At 35.9% G+C, this 24,707-nt stretch overlaps 1 protein-coding gene across 50 annotated transcripts in view; it reads left to right on the forward strand.

The window, feature by feature from the left end:
• COBLL1 (cordon-bleu WH2 repeat protein like 1) overlaps positions 1-24,707 on the forward strand; it is a 164,592-nt gene that overhangs the window by 73,052 nt on the left and 66,833 nt on the right. For 14 of the 50 annotated variants that reach the window (XM_035304642.3, XM_035304643.3, XM_078327480.1 and 11 more), the window contains exon 3: positions 4,091-4,234. The exons of 23 other annotated variants lie outside the window; for them this stretch is intronic. In XM_035304642.3, the coding sequence (XP_035160533.3) occupies positions 4,091-4,234 (144 nt within the window). Of the gene's footprint in view, positions 1-2,654; positions 2,775-4,090; positions 4,235-24,707 lie in introns of all 50 variants that reach the window. 13 more of the 50 variants (XM_035304644.3, XM_078327485.1, XM_078327502.1 and 10 more) reach the window with 1 other exon arrangement.

Consider the following 24,707-nt stretch of genomic DNA (forward strand, 5'->3'; position numbering starts at 1 on the left):
CAGGCAGGCGCCACCATGCCCAGCTGATTTTTTTGTATTTTTAGTAGAGACGGGGTTTCACCATGTTGACCAGGATGGTCTCGATCTCTTGACCTCGTGATCCACCCGCCTCGGCCTCCCAAAGTGCTGGGATTACAGGTGTGAGCCACCGTGCCCGGCCTATATTTTCTAGCTTTTTAAAAAGAAAAGTGGTAGAAGGCAATTAGCAAAATATTACAAGAGTAACATGAATGGTGCTTATGAAATTGAGGACAAAATATAGAACATAGTGATCTTTTTGTGAGATTAGTACAGTAAACATACATTATTTTTATTTTAGGATCAAAAATATATGTGTAAATTAGGATTTTAGCTCCTATATCTTGATATTCATAATAACTAGGCCACACCTGTAATACCAGAATTCTTGTGCTATAAAAGTTGTTTTAATGGCTTTGATATCGAACGGCTATTTTTGAACAAAGTCTTTGCTACGACGTTGAGTTGTACTGACCATCACTGTTACTTGGCGTGTTATATATGCCATTGTTTCTAGGTGCACCTGTTTCCTCAGGGAAAGTTTGTATAAATGAGACTACTGTATATTTCTTTGTCATTTCCTTTTCTTGTTTCAGAGAGCAAGAATTGCAAGGGATTTTACAGTGTTTATACATGAAATCAGCTACGTTTCTATGGTACTGAATGATGGTGTTGCGAGGACCAGTAGTAGTATTTCGTTTGTTTAAACTAGGCAGATGAAAACATTGTTTACTTTTCAGAATATGGGTAATCTTGCTTTGTTTGAAAAGATTTAATATAGTTATGCAGATCACGAAAGCATAATTATAATGAATTAGTCTTTAGTATGCATATATCTAATGGCTTTCTTTTGATGAGTTAGTGGTTTTTTTAGTAGATGTAATTTCAGAGAAAATATTTATTTATTTATTTATTTTCTTTTTGCCAATCAGTTTGAGCTTATGAGGTTGCTCAGGTTAGCCTTGAACTGATGACCTTGCCTTCGTGAGCGCCATGACCTCCGGCGGGAGCAGAGAAAATATTTATAAAAGGTTCACGCAATTTATTGTGGGTGGGTTTTTGTTTTTGCTTTTGTTTTCAATTTGTCACTCTAAATAGAATTTTAAGATCTTAGATTGGTGTTTCACTGGTGCTGGGCACACAGGGCATACAGTAACAGAATGGCATAGGATAAAGGAAATGGGTCTTTGAAATGAACTTCCCTGGGTTTTAAACCAAGGTCTGCACTTTACTAACTGAAGATGAATTAACTCATTTCTCAGGAATTTATGCCTTGTCTATAAATTATACACAAAGTAACAACTCACAGTGTTGTGGTAATAATTAGCTTGATGTATATATAGTCTCCTGTACATTGTACCTTAGTAAATTCCATTATTTATGTTTTTATGGGTGCTTCAGAAGTGCTCATTTGTTGACCAAAGACCCCGAAAGAGAAAGAGAGAACAAGGTAACATTTGGGATTTTTTTATGGGTAGTTGATGAATATTATAAAATAATAAACTGTTGGTTCTTTGAATGCAGGGATTGTACTTATTTCTTTACCCAAAGCCAGCATAGGTGCTTAATAAATTTTTGCTGTGGGGGTACATGTGGCAAAACTCATGTTTCTTTCTCTCCTGGTTTAGAGTTCTTTCCTGTGCATTGCTTCCTTTAACTTTGTGCAATTACTCTTTGTAAAATTGAGACAAGGGCTCACTGTGTTGCCCAGGCTGGTCTCAAACACCTGAGCTCAAGTAATCCACCTGCCGCGGCTGCCACAAGTGCTGGGATTACAGGCATGAGCCACTGCATTTTTCCCAATTACTCTTAAATAAGCCAATTTTAATTAATCTGTAATTTGACCTTTTTCACAAACAGGAATATAAAATATATTCTTATTTGCTGATGATTGGGGAAAATATATATAAAATGACTTATTTGGGAGAACTGTCAAACCACCAGTCTGAAAGTAAAAGGCAAATATCTCTGTGATGCATGGGAAGAAGAAAATGATTTTCATGGAATATAGATGTTTAACAACCCTACAGGTTCGTTTTGTTTTTGTTTTTTGAGATGGAGTCTCACTCTTGTTGCCCAGGCTGGAGTGTAAAGACAGGATCTTGGCTCACCTCAACCACCACCTCCTGGGTTCAAGCGATTCTCCTGCCTCAGCCTCCTGAGTAGTTGGGATTACAGGCATGCGCCATCATACCCGGCTATTTTTTTTTGCATTTTTAAAGAGATAGGGTTTCTCCATGTTGGTCAGGCTGGTCTCAAACTCCCAACCTCAGGTGATTTGCCCACTTCAGCCTCCCAAAGTGCTGGGATTATAAGCGTGAGCCATCACGCCCGTCCAAGTTGGTTATTTGTATACATTGCTAGAAGACAACCTGATTGTTGAATGGCTAAGGATAATTTATTCTGTGTGCAGGTTCTTATTTTCTATGAATCAGGGTCAAATGGTGAAACGAACTGTTATTTCACATTAAATACATCAAACATTCTAACCCATCATACTTTTAAGAAATGAGATACTTTTTTCAAAATTAGGAAAATATTTGAACACATGATAGAGTATATGTGTATCTGAAAGAGAAATCATTCATTCAACCATGTTTTATTGAGCATCTTCTTTGTTCCATTAAATATTCTAGATACTTCAAGATCCAGCATGAAACCAGAGTGTTAAGGTGCCTGAACTCAGTCAGCTTCCATTCACTAATATGAACTTGCTAATCTGAATTAATCACTACTCAGAACTGTGAACATTTACAGTAAGCCATTTGCCTATTGTTGCTTGTATGGAAATATTTAGTGTGTAAACAGATTTCTTTGCTTAGTGTGCCATCGTGTGCTTGCAGTAAAAACTTACCTAAAAATAGTTAAGGAATTAGGAAGGCCAGTGCTTTCATGGAGATTTTTAGATATGTCTTTTGTCTATATATATTACTTGTCTTTAAATTTCATTGTGATTTTTAAATTCTGATGATAGTAATAAAATTTACAGGTTTTTAAAATTTCTTTTTATCAAATTATTTACTAAGTGATAAATGATAGGAGGGATTTAGCTAATAGACATAAGATGGTTCTGGATCATTTCTTCCCCAGATAAGAATCCCCAAATAAGAGGGATTATTTCTATAGAAGAATAAAAATAGTTTCTGGAAGCTATGCTTATATATTTATATCTTAGTTCAAAGGTGTCCAATCTTTTGGCTTTCCTGAGCCACATTGGAAGAAGAAGAATTGTCTTGGGCCACACATTAAATATAAAATACACTAACACTAACGATAGCTGATGAGAAGAAAAAATCTCATAATGTTTTAAGTAAGTTTACAAATATGTGTTGGGCTGCATTCAAAACCGTACTGGGCTGCATGTGGCCTGAAGGCCACAGGTTGGACAAACTTAGCTTATAATATTATTTTATTGAGAGAATCATTTGTATTATTTCTGGTGCATATTATCTGATTCACAGTCTTCTTATTTTCTACTGCATTACTTACAAATTGTGTAATAAATTAAGGAGTAACAGATGGTTTCTTTTGCTTGGCCTGCACGTATTTGGATCAACTAAAAAAAAAAACAAGTTGTAGGTCATGATTTCTTAAGGGTTTGTTAGTGTATGGATCAAAGTTCTCCAGCAATGCTGTATCTAGTAATCTGTAGAAGTTCTTAAACTTCAGTCAACAAACTTGTTCAAATAAAAATTTCAATCCCTCAGTAATACATGCTGAATGTCTGTTCTTTGTACTGTTCGGGGCTAGGACCAGTAAATTACTCTCTTTTACCTGCTCATGCCAGTTATAGTTCTTCAAAATTTTGTTTTACTATTTCTTAACCTGTTAAGGCCTGTTTTTACAATTTCTTATTTTAATAATGTGATTTAAAAAAATACTATATACATACAATGCAAAAACAGAAAAAGCTGTTTCCATAAAAGCAAAATTAAATACTTCAGAAAGAATCTTTGGTAAGCTATCTACCCTCACCAAAAAATTATGCTATTGAGTTATAACTGAATGAGACAACTAAAATAATGAAATAAAAATATGAAATAAATGAATTTACATGTAAATTATTTTGCAGATGTATTGAAATCTTTCATTTACTTAGAAAAGGAGAACATCAAAGGCAAGCCTTTGTATGCTGTGTTTTCAAGAAGGACAGGATGAAAATCACATCAGTGGGTCCATTTGCAAAAATAAAGCTTTCACTCTACATCAAAGAGCAGTGAGTGAATTTACATCTCTGCATTTTAAGTTAGAATGTGTGAGGTTATATGAACTTTTGATTTCCCAGTTTACCTGACCTTTTAAAAACCTGACTAGAAATATTAGAGGGTTTTGTTATATTTGCCTCTGTTTTTGATCATTTTTCTAAATCATTAATACCAAACTATTTTCCATAAGCTAATGCTAGTATCTCTTCTTTGTGTTTTAAAACTCTAGTGCTTATTACAAAAAATGAACTTATTTAAATATGTGAGAAAAAAATTAAAAAATATTCATGCAGTTTTATAATTGAGTTTAAAAGTGTACTTTTGAACTGTCCATTGTTGTATAAACAACATTTGGAATAGAATTCCATCCTTCTCTGTGTTTAGGTAGTGAAACCAGTACATAAATTAAACACAATTATGCTGTGTTCATTGTACCAACTTTATATACGTTAGTTTATGCATTATCCTTATGATATACTCAACATTTATACTAACCTATTGATCTGTAGTTGAAAAAATGGCTTAATGGAAAAACAGAGGCTTATATATGTTCTTAAACTGTTTTAATCATAATCAAAATATTTCTTGGATAATTAATTTTGTGTCCGAGGCTGTATTTTTGTGTAATACAGGTGTGGCTTATAGTTCTTCAATATTTGTTGGTTTTTCACGAGTAAATTATAATTTTAAATGCCAGTGGCATTAAACTATTTCCATGTGCACTGAGGAATGCAGGAGGAATCAGAGTACTAGGAACATACTATTTTATGCTGTGAAGTCTTAACAAGAATGACATCCTGTATTAGTTAGTTCTCGAACTACTATAAAGAAATACCTGAGACTGGATAATTTAGAAAGAAAAGAGGTTTAATTGTCTCACAGTTCTGTAGGCTGTAGAGAAAGCATGATGCTGGCATCTGCTCAGATTCTAGGGAGGCCTCAGGAAATTTACAATCATAGCAGAGGCAAGTGGGAGCCAGCACTTCAGATTGCTGGAGCAGGAGGAAGAGCAAAAGGGAAGAGGTGCCACATACTTTTAAATGACCAGAACTCACAGGAACTCACTATTGCAAGAATGGCACTAAGGGGAAATCTGCCACCATGATCCATTCACCTCCCACCTGGCTTCACCTCCAATACATTGAATTGGGGAATACAATTCAATGTGAGACTGGAGCAGGGACAGAGAACCAAACCATAACACATACCAAAAAGGGTATATGCACAGACTTCTGTGTGAGTGTTCATAGCAGCCTTATTCTTAACAGCCAAGTAGTGGAAGCAACTCAAACATTTATTAACTGGTGAATAGATAAATAAAATGTATTCTGTTCATACAAAGGCATTCTATTAGGGAATAAAAAGTAACAAAGTATGGATGTATGCTGCAGCATGGGTAAACCGCAAGAGCTGCTTCAATGGAAGAAGCCAATCAGAACACATATTGCATGATTCCATTTATATGACATGTCCAGAAAAGCAAATATAGAGAGACAGAAAATACATTAGTGGGTGCCTGAGGCTGGGGGTTTGTTTGGGTTAGAACAGAGACATTAGAAAGAAAAAAATTATGATCTTATTTCAAGCACAAGTAAGAAATATTACAATGAAAAAAACTTCAGAGATCTTCCAGACAGCCTTTCATTTTATGGATGAAAAGGCAAAAGTGATCTTCATTTAGGAGGTCAGTATTCCTATATGTATTTTTGATCAGTTTTAGTAATTTCTTTTGTTTCTTTGTGTTTCAATTATTGTTTTGTTCATGTATACCATAGAACATAAGACTTTATGTTTTATATTAGTAATTTTCAAATAAAAAAGGAGTATTCATTACTCACTTTTCACCCAGCTTTAAAAGTCACAAACCCTTTGCCAATTTTGCCTTAGCTGTCTCCACGTTTTCCTCTTTGTTCATCTGAAGAAAATCCACACATAGCAATTTTAGTCATAAACATTTTGTTATATATCTGTCACTGATAAGGACATTAAAAAAAATATCTTTTATGGGATTGGCGTATCTAACATTTGGTGTTTATGTCACTTAAATCTCTCATTCTATACAGGTTCTTTCCCGCCCTCTTCTTTTTGTTCCTACATTTTGATTACTGGATTATTGAAACTGCAGACTATCCCACATTCAGGATCTTGCTAATTACATTCCTGTGGTTGTGTTTATATTGTTTTTCAGTCTGTTTAATTCTTTGGTTAGAGTCATAGTAAATGTTTTAGATAAGATGTGGTATTGTGTGCTTTTCGTTGCAACATGCCATGAAGCATATTATGTCCGTCCAATATTTAGTGATGCTAAATTTGAAAAGTGGATTTAAGTGGTATCCATCAGATTCATTTATTATGTTCCCAGTTAAATTCTCACCTCATGGCTTAGAGTTCATTGATGAATGATTGCTTAATGCTGTTTTTGAACAAATATTGAAACCAGTAATTTTCTAATTCTTTTATTACTTCTGCATTTTTTAAAGCTAGAATTCTTTATAGGAAATCCTTGTTCATCAAATGTTGTATTTCTGTATGTACTGTTTTTCAGGCAGTATAAATGCTTGATTAATTCTGTCCCTACATTTTTATAGTGCTGAGATGTCCTACCCTTGCAGTCTTCATAGTGACTAGTTTAGTTATTAATAACTCATGGATTTTTAAAAATAAATGTTACATTTCAATGCAATGTAGTCATTCTTTTACTGTTCAAATTATCCTACCTTAGGCCAGAAAGAGATCCTCCCAGGTGCCTGCTGAGTCCTTTTGCCATGACCTCAATAGTCTGTGATAACCTCCATGATCCTAGAACATTCTGTTTGCCAGAAAGGTCTCATATGCTTTTTTGGCTCACACCTGGACTCAGCCATTTTTTCAAGGAACCCTGGTTCCTTTGGTGGAAAATGTATTTGCAGATCTTAAGTACATGCTCTTTGCTACTGGATGGTGACTTTCAAGTGGACAGCTGGATAATATGCATTTGTTTTTTTTTTTTGAGATGGAATCTCACGCTGTCTCACAGGCTGAAGTGCAGTGGCACAATCTCGGTGCACTGAAGCCTCTGCCTCCCGGGTTCAAGTGATTCTCCTGCCTCAGCCTTCCGAGTAGCTGGGATTACAGGTGCCTGCCATCATGCCCGGCTAATTTTTTGTATTTTTAGTAGAGATGAGGTTTCACTATGTCGGCCGGGCTAGTCTTGAACTCCTGACCTCATGATCCTCCTGCCTCAGCCTCCCAACGTGCTGAGATTACAGGCATGAGCCACTGTGCCTGGCCAATATGCATTTTTGAAAGAAAAAAATTATATTCATACGAATATATTCAGTCAAATTTAAAGTCATGGTAATTTTATTTAACTCCAATTTTATGTTTATCTCTTATCATTCAGAAAATATTGACCCCTAATAATACACATTAAGATATTTTACAATTATATGAATAATAGTTTCAAAATAATTATGTTACCATTACTACTAATAATAAGACAACGGGTTAGTTTTAAAATTCTTAGTGTTTTTGTCTTTAGAATATATCATAGTAGGAGCATATAAAAAAGAAAAGCTAGTTGGGTGTGGTAGCTCACGCCTGATAATCTCAACACTTTGGGAGGCCAAGGCAGGAGGATTGCTTGAGGCCAGGAGTTCAAGACCACCCTGATAAACATAGTGAGATCCTATCTCTTCTAAACAAAAAAATTAGCCAGATGTGGTGGCACATGCCTCCAGCTACTCGAGAGGCTGAGGCAGGAGGATCTCTTGAGCCCAACAGGTTGAGGCTGTAAGCCAAAATTGTGCCCCTGCACTCCAGGCTGGATGATAGAGCAAGATCCTGTCTCAAACAAAAAGAAAAATAAAAGCTTTAAAAACATTTAATGGTTTTAAAGACAAAATTTCAAAATACATTTGTAGAAATCTAACTTTTTCCCTATTCTTTTCATCCCACATAGATAATTGTTTTTATTTTTGTCTTGGCGTTGTTTCTGTTATATTCCATATAGCACCTCATCCACTTTTTATCAAAGGATAGTATACTAAAGGCACTTATTTCATTTGTCACTATATTCCAGACATGAATGTCTATGATCTTTTTCATTCCTTTTCATAATTGCATAATACTTTATCAAGTGGATGTACCATAATTTGATATAGTCTACAATTCATGGTTATTTGATTTGTTTCTTGTCTTTAGTTTTCAAAAATGCTTCAAGAACTAACGTTATGCATAAGCCATAAGCTGACGTGTCTTTATGATAACGTTCTGGTGGTAGGATTATTGGGCCAGAGAGTAACTACATATTTTATTGTGTTAGTTATTACTAAATTTTTCTCTGTAGGGGAAATTTCTCCATTTTTATGTCCCACTAGCAAGGTATGAGAGTGCTTGTTTTCCCAACCTTACCAATAGGGTGCGTTGTCAAATTTTTGACATTTTTTCAAACCTGATATGTAAGAAGTATACTTTTGTGTAAAACTAAGGATTTTAAAATTGTATAGTAACTTTATCAGAAATATAACCCTTTATGCCAAGAATCAGTGACCTTTTCCTGTAAATGGCCAGACAGTAAATATTTTAGATTTTGCAGGCCTCTGTCACATAAACATAACATAACATAACATTGTCACATAAAAATAACAATTCTGTTATTGTGTGAAAGCACTCATAGATTATATGTAAACAAATGAGCATGCCTGTGTTCCAGCAAAACTTTACTTTTTTTTTAAAGGGTGATAAACTTAACTTAGCCTGTAGGCCACAGTTTGTTCACCCTTGCTTTATGCCGTTTTTAATAATACCAGCAGTTTAAAATGATCAGATACTTTTACCAGGCTACCTAGTTTGTTCTCGTATAATACACTATACATTTAATATATTGATTAAATGAGACAGCTGAGACTCAGCTCAGTACATGTTGCATTGATACTAGAATTGAAATATACTGTCTTGTAATGCAGCACTCTTTCCTAGTTCCCCACTACCTCTTCTGGTTTGTTTAGGACACTGTATATTGATTGTTTCATCTATGGTGTAAGAGATGCTACTACTGACCAAACCTACATTGAAAGTACCTTGAGTTGTTACAGACTTGTCTTCCTTCAAACATACATGCTCAGTCGACTTTTATTTTGCCCAGTGATGCTCACATTTTTTCTGGCTCAAGGTTGGCGCTGTCACCTGTGACTAAGCAGCATGGTCAGGTTAAATAGCCCTATAAGGAAGGATTAAGCCTATAATTAAAGATTCACTTGAGGCCAGTATTAATCAGCTGAACTATTTGAGCATAATTACATAATGATCATAATTTTTCATCCAAAAGAACTTACTTTTTTTCCTCACAGAGCAGAAAGCAAGTGAGCTAGCATTTCAGAGGCTATAGCAAGTGTTTAAGTGAGAGATTAGCAGCCTTTCAGAAATAAATTCTAAGACTTTATTTATTCTCTAGTTGCATTGCTACTTTTCTTATGAGATTGCTGGGAGATCATGGGAAGACTGTGATTCATTCTTTTCTGATAAAAGGTAAAAGGGATCTGGTAGGTACTTGGCACAGAGCTGCCTAACGTAAATGTGAAAATTGTATATCTGGATGTTCCTGTGAATATCTTCTTAGGAGAGAATTTAAATGAAGATTTGGAAACTTCTTGGGTTTTAACTCTTACTGTGTTGTATATGGAATAATATTTACGTTGATCTTTTCATGAGTTATATCAAACAAAGGAAACTTTAAACTCAAATACAATGATGCTTATTTTTGTATATGATTTGACAACAATAAATGTTTCATATAAAAGCATAAAGGCCAATGATAGACATTTAAATATGTGATGCTTGTGTCTTATTGAGGTTGCATTTTTCCTACACACCTTTGTTTTAGAAGCATGGCTTTCTATGTCAGTATTTTCACTTCTGTATTGATATAATATCAGATTTGTTATGACTAACAGTATTTGCGTTATTAAATAGATCCATAATGTCATTATATATCTTTTGTTGTATCTTTGGGAGCCTCTTGAGTCAGTTAGATAATCCATGAATAAGGTCTTGTGTAGGTAGGACTTCTTTAGTAATTAGCCATTAAATAGAGCAAGAGTTATTGATGGGGATCATCATTTTTCTAATATCTTTGCCTTTATTTTAGTCTAGTGGTTCTCAAACTGCAATGTGCTAGATTATCAATGTATGTTACCTGGGAGCCATATGCAGGTTTAATTTAATAGGTACAAAGCAGGGCCACCCAAGCAAACCTGTATTATGAACAAGTTCCTTAGGTGATTCTAATATCATATCTACCAAATTTTGAGAATCACTACCTTAGGTATATTTTTATTGTAACTTTTAATTTTTAACTAGTTTGTTTGAACGAAGTTACAGAAATAGTGCAGAAAGTTTCCCTGTGCCCTTCCCCTAGATTTACCCCAATAATAATATCATATATAATGATAGTATGTTGTCAAAACCAGGGAGGTGACATTGATACTAATGCTGTTAACACAGGTACAGACCGTATTCAGATTTCATCAGCTTGTTACATGCATTCTATAATCTTCATTATGTTTGTTGATTTATGTTTATAGTTTTAGGAAATTTTGCCACAGGTGTAGATTAATGTAACTGCACATTATCAGAATACAGAACTCTTCACCACGTCAAACGAAATCCCTCATGTTAACCCTTTATAGTCTCATCATGCCTCCAGCTTTGGTTGCCATTGATCTGTTTTCTGTGACCTGAAGTTTGTCCCTTTGAGATTCTTACATAAGTAGAACCATACAGTATGTAACTCTGCTAGAGTGTTTTCAGTCAGCATAATGCCCTTGAGATCTGTCTGAATTAAATGTATCAAAACTTTGTTGCTTTTTATTGCTGAGCAGTTTTCTGTGGTATGGATGCATTACAGATTGTTTTTGCTTTTCTCCCGTGGAGCACATTTGGGTTGTTTCCAATTTGGGCCTTTATGAAGGCATCAACCATAAATATTCATGTATCATGTGAATGTAAGTTTTCACTTCTCTTGTGCGAATACACAGGAGTAGATTACTGGGTCATATGTTATGTGTATGTTTAGTTTTATATGACACTGCCAAATTGTTTTCCAGAGTGGCCTTCACCATCTTGCATTCACATTATACAAGTTACATATGAGAGAGCCAATTTCTCCATATTCTTGTCTGTACTTGATATTACCAGTATTTTAAAATGTACGTGTGTAGTGGTAGCTCCTCATAGCTTTAATTTGCATTTTCCTAATAGAATGTTGTTGAACAACTTTTTGTGTGTCCATTTGCCATTCGTTTACCCTCTTTGGTAATGATTTTAAACTTTTTTTCCATCTCATGACTGGATTGTTTCTTGCTGTTGAGTTTAGAGGGTTCCTTGTATATGCTAGACATGTCTTTTTGCTGGATATGTGACTTGCAAATTTTGTCTCCCATTTTCATCTCCTTAATAGGGTCTTTCACAGAATGAAACCTTTTAATTTTTGATGAAGTCAAATGTTTTGATACACACACACACACACTCACACACACAATCTATGGATTGTGCCTTTGATGTCATATCTAATCCTATGGCCTAACTTTTGTTCTCAAGGATTTTTCTTCTTATGTTTTTACCTATAAATTTTTTAAGTTTGTGTTTCAAATTTAGATCCACTCTTAAGTTGATTTTTAAATAGTGCACTACCTTTGATTTTAATATTTCTAAACTCTGAGATACTATGCCCAAATAGTTATTTTAGCTAGTATTTGTCAAAACCAGTAGCTAAAAAAATTATTTTGGCAAATTTATTTCAGAGAGTTTTCTTTATCAGTATGTGGTAAATGATAGGTTTGCCCAAACATGAATTTAAAATTTTAACAGAGTCTGATGACTCAATAATATTTAATACTTACCCGAGTTATATATTTGAGAGTAGGGTACTCAGATTGTGACTTGAAAGCAGCTTTTGGTTTTATACTTTGGTCAGCTAATCTACCAGTAGGCTTGCTTGGCTACAATATGCATTCTGACTTTTTAATATGTATATGTGCATATATTTTAATAATTATAATTCTTACATTTAATGTTTCAAATGCTAGATATCTAACCTAGCATATGTTTGAAAATTGTGTTTTTAGAAATCAACTAAAACTTTTTAACTTCCTTTGGCGGATAACTTTTTTTTCTACATTTATTATTTTATTGCTTTAGAGAGCAAGTATAGTAAGATAAAAAAACTACAGATAATTTTGTTTTTAATGAGTAACTTTTTCTTCAAATCTTTATGAATAAGCCTTTTTAAAATAGAAATATGTACTTGTAATAAGGCCTTTTATACTTAATTTTATGTCCCAAAGGAAAAAGAGGTTAGAGTTTCATATAGTTCTCTCTTCCCATGTTTTTTGTTAATCATGAAAAGAAAACTAATTGTAGTATCAATCACATTTTTATGATCTTTTTGTACTAATTTTTCTAAACCAAAATGATTCTCCCATATATGTTGCCTGCAAAGCAACAAACACAAATACAAAGGACCCTTTCAGTAGATGATGTTAATTCCAGTTGCTACTGACACTTGTATGGGCAGAAAGCTGTGCACGAATGAATGGAATCACAAGTGAGCATTGGGACATGGTTTTGTGGTTTGGGTTTGTTATTGAGATAAGTTATTTGGTCATTCCTATAAATGTTTATGAATTATTTTAGGGATCTATTCAAAACACGATAGTATTTATTAGGGATTTATATATAAAACGTTTGGCATAGTTTGTGCGACCAGATAAGCATTCAGTTAATGTAGAGATATTTCCTTGAGTGCGTTTAGGGCATCTTTGCTATTGTTTAGTTGGACTTATTTCATTTTTAAGTTATTGGTATCTAAGGGCCTCGTATGGTATTTCTTTAATCTTCCCACCATTTCTTTATATAGCACTGAGTGCACAGTGGGTGCCCAGTAAATGTTGTTGTCTGTCTTGTGACTCATTGTAGATATTTATTTTAAGTCTGTTTTCTCAACTTGTTCATTTGTTTATAATAATTTTATATCTCCTCCTTTGATATTGCTATTTCTGCTGAAGGTTTTTCTCATCTTTTTCCCTTGTTGAAATTTGACTTTCTTAATTATGCAAAAAGTAAACATCCCTTATAAGATAGTTAAGAAAACCCAGAGAAAAACTGAAATTGCAGGGACATTTATGGGACATGTATGAGAAATTTAATATTTAATTATTATTATTATTATTTGAGACAGATTCTCACTATTGCCCAGACTGGAGTGCAGTGGTGTGACCTTCAACCTTGACCTCCTAGGATCAGGTGATCCTCCCACCTCAGGCTCCCAAGTGACTGAAACTATAGGCATGAACCATCACACCTGGTCTAATATTTAATTTTCACTTTGTAGATATATTTTCCTATCCTATATCTTGGTCTGTGTTGGTGGCTCCTTGAGAGAGAAAGACCCAGACAGGTGTGTGTATGTATATATAAAATTCTATTCACTTATATTTGTGCATTTTCTTATGTAAATTATATCTCAGTAAAAAATATAAAGGAAAAGATCATTTTAGTTTCTTTCATGAGAATTTTCCTCTTTGATAAAAGGAAGCAAAAATGTAACAGGGATTTAAATGTGAAAAACTTATTACTAAAATTTTGGACTGCTTTTAAGATATGTTATAGTCACTGATCCTGAGACCTTGAGTTTACATAATTGTGAATGACCTAGGTAGCACCTTTAGGCATGTATCAGAGTTTATAAAGTTCCAATGAAGGTATATCATTAAGTCTAACTGAATATTTATGGTGTGCTAGGCATTATACCAGACCAGTGGTTCTCAAAAGTGGCTGTACTTTAGAATCTCTTGGGGAGATTTTAAAAAAGCCTCACAAACCAATTAAATCAGAACCTCAAAGTGATGCCTAGGTCTCAGTATTTTCTTCAGTGTAGATGAGTCCATTATGCAGCCAAGTTTGAGAACCACTGTGCTAGACAATGAATATACCTTACCCATTTAACCCTCTCAGCAACCTTGAGAGGCAGAAAATGTTATTCCAGTTTTGTAATTGAAGTTCCAGTGAGATCAAATGATCTAATAACTTATTACTGCAGACCTAGGCACAAACCAAGTCTAAATCTTGATTTTTATCAATAACTCTTGGTGATTAAAATGTAGATTTTTTTTTCCTTTTTAATTTCAAGTGTATATCTTTTTTTCTATTACTCTGTGCCTTTCTGAAATGCATTAATGCTGTCACTGGGAGATTATACGGTATGTATTTAGTGAGCTAGATATTTTTGTTTTCTCCCTGCCATGTCACCCACATTTCCCCACCCAAAACAGTGAAAGCCAAATCATGCAACTATTATCTAAAGCACTTATTTTAAATTTATAGATATTAGAATAAATTTATTCACTTAGAGATGCTGCTCAGGAGTAAACTATTACCCTATAAACTTTCATAAAATATATTTTGCCATTTATAACTATTTTAGCTATATAAGCAAAATGAAAAATAGAAACCAGGATTTTGGAATTGAAAATATTATGATGATATTACTAAATGTGGAAGAAATTTCCCCATAAATTACCTGGTGATGAGTAGAGGGAAATGGAGAGAGAGAGAATTATGTTACTTAGCATCTCAGTAACTGGCTACCATAGTGAATATTAAAATTCCTCACCAGAATTATTTTTAGGAGTTACATGTTTTCTGTTGGAATACATATCTGCTTAAAATAGGAGAATAAGGGCCGGGTGCGGTGGCTCACGCCAGTAATCCCAGCACTTTGGGAGGCCGAGGCGGGTGGATCACGAGGTCAAGAGATCGAGATCGTCCTGGTCAACATGGTGAAACCCCGTCTCTACTAAAAATACAAAAAATTAGCTGGGCATGGTGGCACTTGCCTGTAATCTCAGCTACTCAGGAGGCTGAGGCAGGAGAATTGCCTGAACCCAGGAGGCAGAGGTTGCAGTGAGCCGAGATCGTGCCATTGCACTCCAGCCTGGGTAACAAGAGCGAAACTCCGTCTCCAAAAAAAAAAAAAGGAGAATAAGAGTTGCTTTGTGAAAAGTTACTTGGCAAGTGAATTTGGAATATACCTCTAGTTAAAGCCAAAGGAAAATAAGTGCTCATGGTATTCACTAGCACATTCATATCCTTACCCCGTCTCTCTCTCTCTCTCTCTCTCTCTCTCTCATGCTGTCATATATACAGGTATGTATACTCACACATTTGTATATGGGTATATATATATATATATATACTATATATATAGAATATATTTAGAGTAAGGTGAACAAAAGCTGGCCCTATGTCTGTTAAAGGTCTGAAATGATAACAGCTTAAGTCAGAACAACGCCTAGGATGTATTTGGGAACTACCTTTTCACATCTTAGTGATTTTTTTTCTGTATACATGAAAAGTATGGCAAGATGATAAACACTGTCCATTTGTTTACATGAATTTAAAAGGGCATTTAGAAGCAACCGAACTAGCTAATTTCATTTAAGAAATAACAGTTTTTGAATTGAGACCTAAATTAAATTGAAAGAATCCTGTCATTACCTACATGACCCTTTTATTGCATGAATTAGAACACAGAACAGGTTACGTCTTTCTGGGTACGTGACAACTAAATTACAATAAAGCTTCATCTAATCACTCTAACCTTATTCTCAAAGGCCTGATGATACGAAGAGGTTCTATTGTGTTCCTGTGCCCCATTTTACATAATTGCTGTGTTCCTTAAAAGTAGTAAAAGGGGAAGCATCTACTCACTCTAACCTTATTCTCAAAGGCCTAATGATACAAAGAGGTTCTATTGTGTTCCTGTGCCCCACTTTACATAATTGCTGTGTTCCTTAAAAGTAGTAAAAGGGGAAGATTTGAGAGAGGTGTAACCACAGAAAATGAATCAATTTAATGAAACTGTATTTAAGTTGATTCATTTTTAGGAATTTATTGAGCATACTCTGCAAAAGGTATTGTACTAAGCAGAATTGCCAAAATTATGTTCATGGTTTCTGCCTCAAAATTTTCTTCGGGCAGATAATGTGATATACTTTGGAAACTGTGCACAAGGTACCCTGGGGTATTTCACTCTTGCATTGTCCTAGTCATTTGGCTACGTCTTTACACTTACTGCCATATTGTACGTGCTAGAGGGAAACCTGTGTCTTTAAAAGCAATTAAAATTTTTTTAAAATATATATTTATTTCAGACAGGGTCTTGCTCTGTCACCTAGGCTGGAGTGCATTGGTACAGTCATGGCTCACTGAAGCCTTGACCTCCCAGGCTTAAGCAATCCTCCCAGCTCAGCCTACCAAGTAGCTGGGACTAGAGGTGCATACCACATGCCAGACTAATTTTTAAATTTGTTTTGTAGAGACGAGGTATTAGTATATCATCCAGGCTCTTGGGTTCAAGTGATGCTCCTGCCATGGCCTCCCAAAGTGCTAGGATTACAAGTGTGAGCCACTGCGCCCAGCTGGAAACCTGTGTCTTGTCTTTGGATTTACTCCATATCATCTCACAGAGATGGGTGTGATAGACGATCATAGCTAATTATTGAACAAAAGGATCTACATGTTTCTGTCAAATATAGGCAAGATACTAAAATAATTTAAGATAGACTTCTGTGTATAAAACAGCAGAGGTTCTTGGATTGCAAAGAGGATACGCTCTAAATGTAGGTCATACCAGTTGCAGTGCTTTAGAGCACAGCGAGTATGTCAAATCAGCTGAAGCTGAAACTCAGGTACATGGTGTATGTTGAACTGTCATTCTTGGCTGGGCATGTGGCTCACACCTGTAATCCAAGCACTTTGAGAGGCCAAGACGGGTGGATCACCTGAGTTCGGGAGTTCGAGACCAGACTACCAACATGGAGAAACCCGTCTCTACTAAAAATACAAAAATTAGCCAGGCCTGGTGGCTCATGCCTGTAATCTCAACTACTTGGGAGGCTGAGGCAGGAGAGTTGCTTGAACCTGGAAGGCAGAGGTTACAGTAAGCAGAGATCGTGCCATTGCACTCCAGCCTGGGCAATAAGAGTGAAACTCCATTTCAAAAATGAAATGAAATGAAATAAAATAAAAACTGTCATTCTCTAGTTTACTGGTTGAGTGGTGAGACTGCAGTCAGGTGTATGCTTGGGCTCAAGTCTGCTGGGGAGAGATTTTATTGGCCTGAGATGTCAGTTGCCACATGGGACTCCCCATCGGGCAGCTGGATTCTCTCAGAGCAGCAGGGAACCTAAAACTACACCATAGTTTTTTGGTAACCTATGTCAGAAATGACAGCCCATCACTGTTGCTGCATTCTGTTTACTGGAAGTGAGTCACTAAGTCCAGCCCACATTCAAAGGGAGGGGATTGCACAAGGAAGCAAAGTCAGATCATCTTAGAGGCAGCCCACCATGGTAAATGTATTTCATTAAACTGAGTGTATAAAAATGTTATCATTTTAACATGTAGTCAACATACAATAATTATTAATAGATATTTAATACCTATTACTAAGTCTATGGAACATAGTGTGTATTTTATACTCAGAGCACTTCTCAGCTCAGATGTTATATTTTCATTAGAAATACCTGATCTGTATTTAGATGTCATGAAATTTATACTTAAATAAATAGATTCTGTGCCAGCGCAATGGCTCACACCTGTAACCACAGCACTTTGGGAGGCCAAGGCGAGTGGATCATTTGAGCACAGGAGTTCACGACCAGCTTAGCCAACAAGGTGCAACCCTGTCTCTACAAAAATTAGCTGGGCATGGTGTTATATGCCTATAATTCCAGCTACCCGGCAGGCAGAGTTTGCAGTGAGCCGAGATCACACCACTCCCCTCCAACCTGGGTGATGGAGTGAGACTCTGTCTAAAAAGTATAAATAAATAAATTCCCATACTCAAGTTGTCCCAGATATACTTAAACATTTTCCAATAACTGAATCAATTATAAGCTTTAAAGTTCAAATTAAAACTAAATAAACTAAAACTGTCATCCCTCAGACACACTAATTATGCTTCAGGTGCTCAATAGCCACATTGCCACCATAGTGGACAGCAGAGACCCAGAAGGAGGGTAATGACAAGGTACTTGGAAGAAGCAGGCAAGTAGTATTTAAGATAATAGAAATCTCTGAATTTTTTGCGTGCACCGGGGAGAGAGAGATTTAAGGTGGCAGAAACATGGGATATAATTGATGTGACTTTGGATTATTGGTTAGACTTGAGTGGAGGTGCTATGGGGGCAGAAGTCTGAAGTGATGAATGGCTTGTGGTAGGGACTTGGTATTCCAGGTGTTGAAATGTAAAATAATTGAGTGTGGGAGACTGAAACAAGAGCTTTTCAAAATTTTCCTTTGAATTTTCCATTCTCTTCGTCATCTTTTCCTAGTGTGAATGCCAAGAGAATGAAAAGCACTTGGAAATGGATTCCATTTTCCAGACTTCCATTTCCTATGAGCCTCAGAGGAGACCCTTTCCTCACCAGTAGCAGAAATGTTCTCAGCATAGGAAGAACTCCCCAGGAGTCGGCGTCCTGTCCGTGTGACTCTTTCAACCAAATGGTACTCATAAATTAGTGCAGCCACTGTGCCCTGACCCTAGTCCTAACTATCTTGTTTCCATTTCCAGTCTAAACAAAATTGTGCTTAAATATTTGTATGTTAGAAGTAAAGGGATGTAGGATCATTTCATTCAATACCTGTATATTATAAATGAGAAAATGGAAGACCAGAGAAATAAAGTGACTTACTTATGGTAACTCATGTGGCCATTTACAATATCCCTAGGGTTTCTGATGTCCACTATATTGTTTCTCCAACCTCAGCTGGAAAGTAACTGTCTGAGTGGTAGGGCTGGGGTATGGGCACACCTGGCATCTGCTTTCTTATTTAAATGTTGGGGCTTATTTAGATGGCCTTTCTAGGATTACTTGAGGGAGATTTGGTGGATTTTTATTTGTAGTTGTCCCATGTTCTCTTGCACTGGGGCAAATTTCTTAAAGCTTGGTAAACCCTAGCTAAATGGCAGCGGCAACTGCCTCATAAGATTAAATGTAGACAGAAAGCACCTGTACAGGACTTAGAAGATATTCAATAACCACATTGTTTTTTCTCATTCACTAGTTGACTTTTGCTCCTTTACTTTTTGTTGTTTATTTTGAGGAATGTTTCAGCTCTCAAATAAATGATGTAATGTGGTAGTAAAGAGCACTGACTTTAGAATTAGACACCTTGTGTTTTAATTTCAGCTCCACCGCTTACTGGCTAAGGAAGTTGAGGCAAGTTCCTTAATCTCTCTGCATGTCACCTTCGTCTGGAATGTGGAAGTGGCAGGACTTGCTTTATATAGTGTGGTAAGGACATGAGTTAGTGCAGGTAAAAACATTTTCTAACAGTCAACACTCAAGGGTTAGCTACTGTTGATACTGGATAAAAACTATTTTACCTTGTGTCCTTTTTGGCACTTACCATTGGGATATGACACTAGCATTCCATAGTACTTGCTTGGATGTGAAGAATAACCACTACCTCCTTGCTTGGTACATTATACAAAGTGTAACTGAAAGATGAGTCTCATTCTTAAAAATAAAAAATTAGATTATTCTTTTCTGATATTAATTATGATTGTCATTGGTCAGAGGAAGCTACAGATGAAGCTGTTCATTCTTGCCCCACAGATTGTATGGCCTGAGGCAAATTACTGAGCATCTGGGCAAAATGAGGGAGGCTTCTTACCATTCTAGAATTTTGTCAGTCTCAATTTAATCCTTACCCCTTTTTTCCCCCCAGATAGGAAAAGCATTTAGAAACTTCCTGAGGATTGAGTTGTTTTACCCATGTGGATCTCTTTGTGGCTTATTTAAATGTTGGGACTTATTTAGATGGTCTTTGCTAGGGTTATTGGCGAGGGGATTTGGTGGGTTTTCATTTTGTTCTCTGCGCTTTGGGGCAAATGTCTTGAACTTCTGTAAACCCCAGCTAAATAGCAGTAGCAATGGCTTTATAAGATTAAATGTATACCAAAAGCACCTTTTCAGAACTTAGCAGTAGATATTCATGAATGACTTCTTACACCTCTGGCTACAGAATAAGTTGACTCAGCAACTGCCCCCCCCAAGTTTTTACTCTTCTATAGACCCATTAAACTAATATGACCTTCCCTCCCTTTTTTCCTCAATTAAATTCTTTAAAATGTTCACAGAGAACCCCATCTTGTGCTAGTTACAGTTCTAGGTGTCAGTGGAGAATGAGACAGACCAGGTCCCAGCCCTCCAGGAATTTTTATTCTGGGCCCAAATAATAAACAAGGAAATAAGTAAATGAACAGGATGACTTCAGATAGTGATAAATGTGATGGGGACCAAGCAGGGCTATGTGAAGGGTGGGCCACAATGGGTGGGGTTGGGCCTTGGTACCTCTTTTAAGTGGTTAGAGAATACCTCTAAGAGAAGGAAATATTTTATCTGTATTCTGAATGAGCTCAAGGAGCAGGCAGTTTGAAGTTTTCTGATTAAAAGCATTATGGGCAGAGGGCAAAGCTATGCAAGCCCTTGGATGTGAAGAGACTGGGTCTATTTCAGGAAAGGAAGAAATGCCAGCATGAATTACACAGGGCATTGAAACTGGAGTATGGAGAGGGAAGCTGAGATTGGCTAAATGGTTCTCAGACTTTACCATACATCAGAATCACGTGGAGAGTTGTCAAATGCGGAGTGTGAGGCCCTGCCCTCAGTGTTTCTGATTATGTGTGTCTTGGGTACTGCAGCCTTACATTTTGCATTTCTAAGAAGTTCCCAAGTACTACTGCTGCTGCTCTAAAACTATACTTTGAGAACCACCAGGCTAGCTCATCTGGGGCCTATAAGCCAAGGAAAAGAATTTGGGTTCATCAATGCACTGGAAGGCCAATGAAGGATTAGAGAGATGTGATCTGATTTACATATTTTTTCTTGTTTTTCTCCCCCACTGACCTAATGGCATACATATTTAAAAGATCACTCTGACTACTATAGAGAAGAACAGATGTTAAGGAACAAGAGGAGAAACAGGAGAGACCGGTGAAAAGGCTATTGAAGCAGTTTGGGCAAAAAAGGATGATGCCTTAATTACCAGGGTGACAGCAGGGAGCTGGTGAAAAGTACAGAAGCTCAGGATATGTTTTAGAGTTTAGATCCCAGGGACTTGTTAATGGATTGGAAATAGGAAGTAAGGGACAGAGAGGAATTAAAATATGCCTGCTTGAGGTTTTATTGCTTGAGTTAACTGGGTAGTTTGTGGAGCCATTTGTAGAGATGGGGAATAAAATAGGGGAATAATATAATAATAATAATAATAATTAGAGATAAAGAAGAGAATCAGATTTTGGTTATATAACATTTGAGATACCTATGGTACATCCAAATGGAGATGACCATGAGATTATTGGGTGAAAAAGTCAAAACTCAGTAAACAAGTCAGGGTTGAAGATGTGAATTTGACAGCCACTGACATATAGTGATATTTAAAGCCATGGAGTTTTATGAAGTCACTTGGAGGTGGGGGTTGTAGAAAGAGAAAAGAAAAAGGCAGAGAATGGACAACCTTGGGGTGCTCAACATTTAGAAATCAGAGGAGGTGAGGATGAGGTGACTGAGGAGTGGCAATGAAGAAGGAAGAAAACAATAGATTGTGTGCCCACACAAAGAAGTCAAGGGAATAGAATTCCTCACAGAGGACTTGAGCAGCTGTGAAATGTGCTCTTGTGACCAAGATGAGACAGATAATTGTCTGTGATTTGGACCCTCATAGGTCATTGGCAACCATGAAAATAAAAAGGCAATTTAAGAGTCACATAATGTCTTGGGTTTTCCTTGTCAATTTTCATTACTGCATATCTTTTCAAGTCCTTTTGTCATATTAAGTCTTTGAAATTAGGTTCATCAAGAAAAGAGTGCTTTTATTGTTTCTAATTGTATTCCCTTGAGCACATAATACAATGTTATGCCCACCTCTGGACAAATCTTATTTAGTAAATTCTTCTGTTGTTTCATTAAACCCAGACAGAGAAAATGAGAAATTGTGTTGAGAACTTGGTCTTCAATTTATAATTGAAATACATAGTTTAGTGGCCATGAAAACACTGCCATTTATTTTGAAGGACTGCCTCATCAACACTTACAATAAATCCTATGTTTGGTAGTACTCTGTGTTGAGAGAGGGTTACTGTTAATTTTATTTTTGGTCCTTAGACTGCAATACTTTAAAAGCCTATTGTTAAGACTGATAATTTGTTCTTATATTTTTGTCTCGAATACTGAAGCCATATTTTTTATAGCTTTACTGAATAAATCTATAAAAATACTTCATAAATATGTTAAATATAGCAAACTGATGAGATCCCATTGTAGTTGAGTAGCTTATTAAGGATGTGAGTATATCTCATAGCATTTTAAACCTTTGCTTTTTCAAATGAAGACTAGAATTGTGTTTTGCTGAGCTCTTTTATTCTCACTTTTTATTCATTTTAAGATATTATATTTACAGTAATGGAGTAATGATTACAATGGGCACACGATTTTGGAGTGTCCTGTAAATCAAAATGATAAAAGACCAATCAGCAATAGAAGTAGGACACTAATTGAATTATGTGTTAAAGGGAAGTTCTGATATTTTCAAAATATATTATTGAATAATGCAAAATTTGCCTTAATTTTCATCATTAATATTGAGTATAATATTGAGATAATTATAATAAAGCAATGATTTACACAAACAATAACTTAGTAGCTTGTTATTTTTAAGCTTGAATAATGAATGTTTGCCCTGATGTGGGGAGTGTTCTTATTATAAATATCTTTCCAGTATAACCTCCTCTCCACTCACCCTTATGTGAAATTTGCTATTGTTTACTGTTAATGGTAAAAGCCTCTAAAAAGTAGACACTAATAGTCAAACAAGGCCACTGGTGAAAAAAGTGTATGTGAAAATCTATTTGATAGGAAAACTGGCTCAGACATTCCTGTTTAAAAGGGGTGAGGAGGCTTCAATGGCAGTTACTATGATTTTTAAATATTTAAATATTTTTTTAAAACATAATATTCTTAAGTATAGTTGCTGTTGAATGTTAATGTTACTTTTTTCTCTTTATTTTTTATTATTAGAATTTCCTATATTTAGGTTATAATACACATTTGGTTATTTTCACTGTACTTTTAACTTTGGTTGACAATTTTGTTATTACTTCAGAGTCTCTGACCAAAAAAATAGTATTAGGAGAGTTGTGAGTAGGTAACGATATTTTCAAAATTTTGCTGGTGACTAAAAGGTCAGATAAGTTAAAGTCTTAAAGCTACTTAGGAATCAGGCCAAATCCAGACTTCCACCTGGTATTCTTTTCACTAGACTGGACTATGTAGTAAGCAAGCTAGATAAACACATTCATAAATTAAATGTGTATGGAGCACGATTGGGAACTAACATATAATTGATCCTACAGGCTCTTATCTAAATTCTACTTTTCTTTCAAGACCTGAGTCTCTTGTCTCTTGTCTCTTTGAAGCATACCTTGATCCTGCTCCCCACTCCACACAGCTGGGCTCAGCTGCTTTTTGTTGACCTAAGTTTTCAAAGTTACCATCTGTTTGATGACCCTTCTTTTTCCTTTTGCATTTGTTATTTAATTACACGTAGCATCTTCTCAGGTGTATTGCTCATTCATTGTGGAAATATCTTGATCTTATTAACATTCCTTTCCATTTTTCAGAAACAAAAGTAACAAATATATGATTAAATTGTGTAACAACTGTGGATATTAGGATATTTTTCCTAGAAATATTGTGTAAATGGCCGGGTGCTGTGGCTCATGCCTGTAATCCCAGCACTTTGGGAGGCTGAGGTAAGAGGATTGCTTGAGCTCAGGAGTTCGAGACCAGCCTGGCCAACATGGCAAAACCCCATCTCTAGTAAAAATACAAAAGTTAGCTGGGCATGTGCCTGTAGTCCCAGCTACCCAGGAGGCTGAGGCATGAGAATTGCTTGAACCTGGGAGGTAGAGGCTGCACTGAGCTGAGATCTGCCACTGCACTCCAGTCTGGGCAACAGAGCCAGTCCCTGTCTCAAAGAAAATTTCTGTGTGAATGGTTTTTCAACTAGTGCTTTGTCCTACTTTCCCTGTCTTAAAAGAAATTGCCTTATGTATAGTGCTTAGAGATGGATTTTCATCACAGACTCAAACTACCTAAGGAAGTAAAACCGTCACACACATAGACATCACAACTGTGAGTCAGAGTTCATTGCCGTGTGCAGTGAGTGCAGTAGACAGGGACACTTCCCCAGAATTGCCAAGTTCTCAGTTATCCCTTGCTAATAAAACCAGTGTGTATTTTTTCATTCGTCTTATAAAAAATAAGACATAATCAGTTTTTTTTTTTATCCCAGACAATCCTGATATAAAAGCTCATTTTATTCTGTAGTGGTAAGGACTCTTTTCCTTCCCAATTTTAGGCTTAGATAGTACATCTT

This window comes from Callithrix jacchus, chromosome 6 (assembly GCF_049354715.1).
Source record: "Callithrix jacchus isolate 240 chromosome 6, calJac240_pri, whole genome shotgun sequence".
Lineage (NCBI taxonomy): Eukaryota > Metazoa > Chordata > Mammalia > Primates > Cebidae > Callithrix > Callithrix jacchus.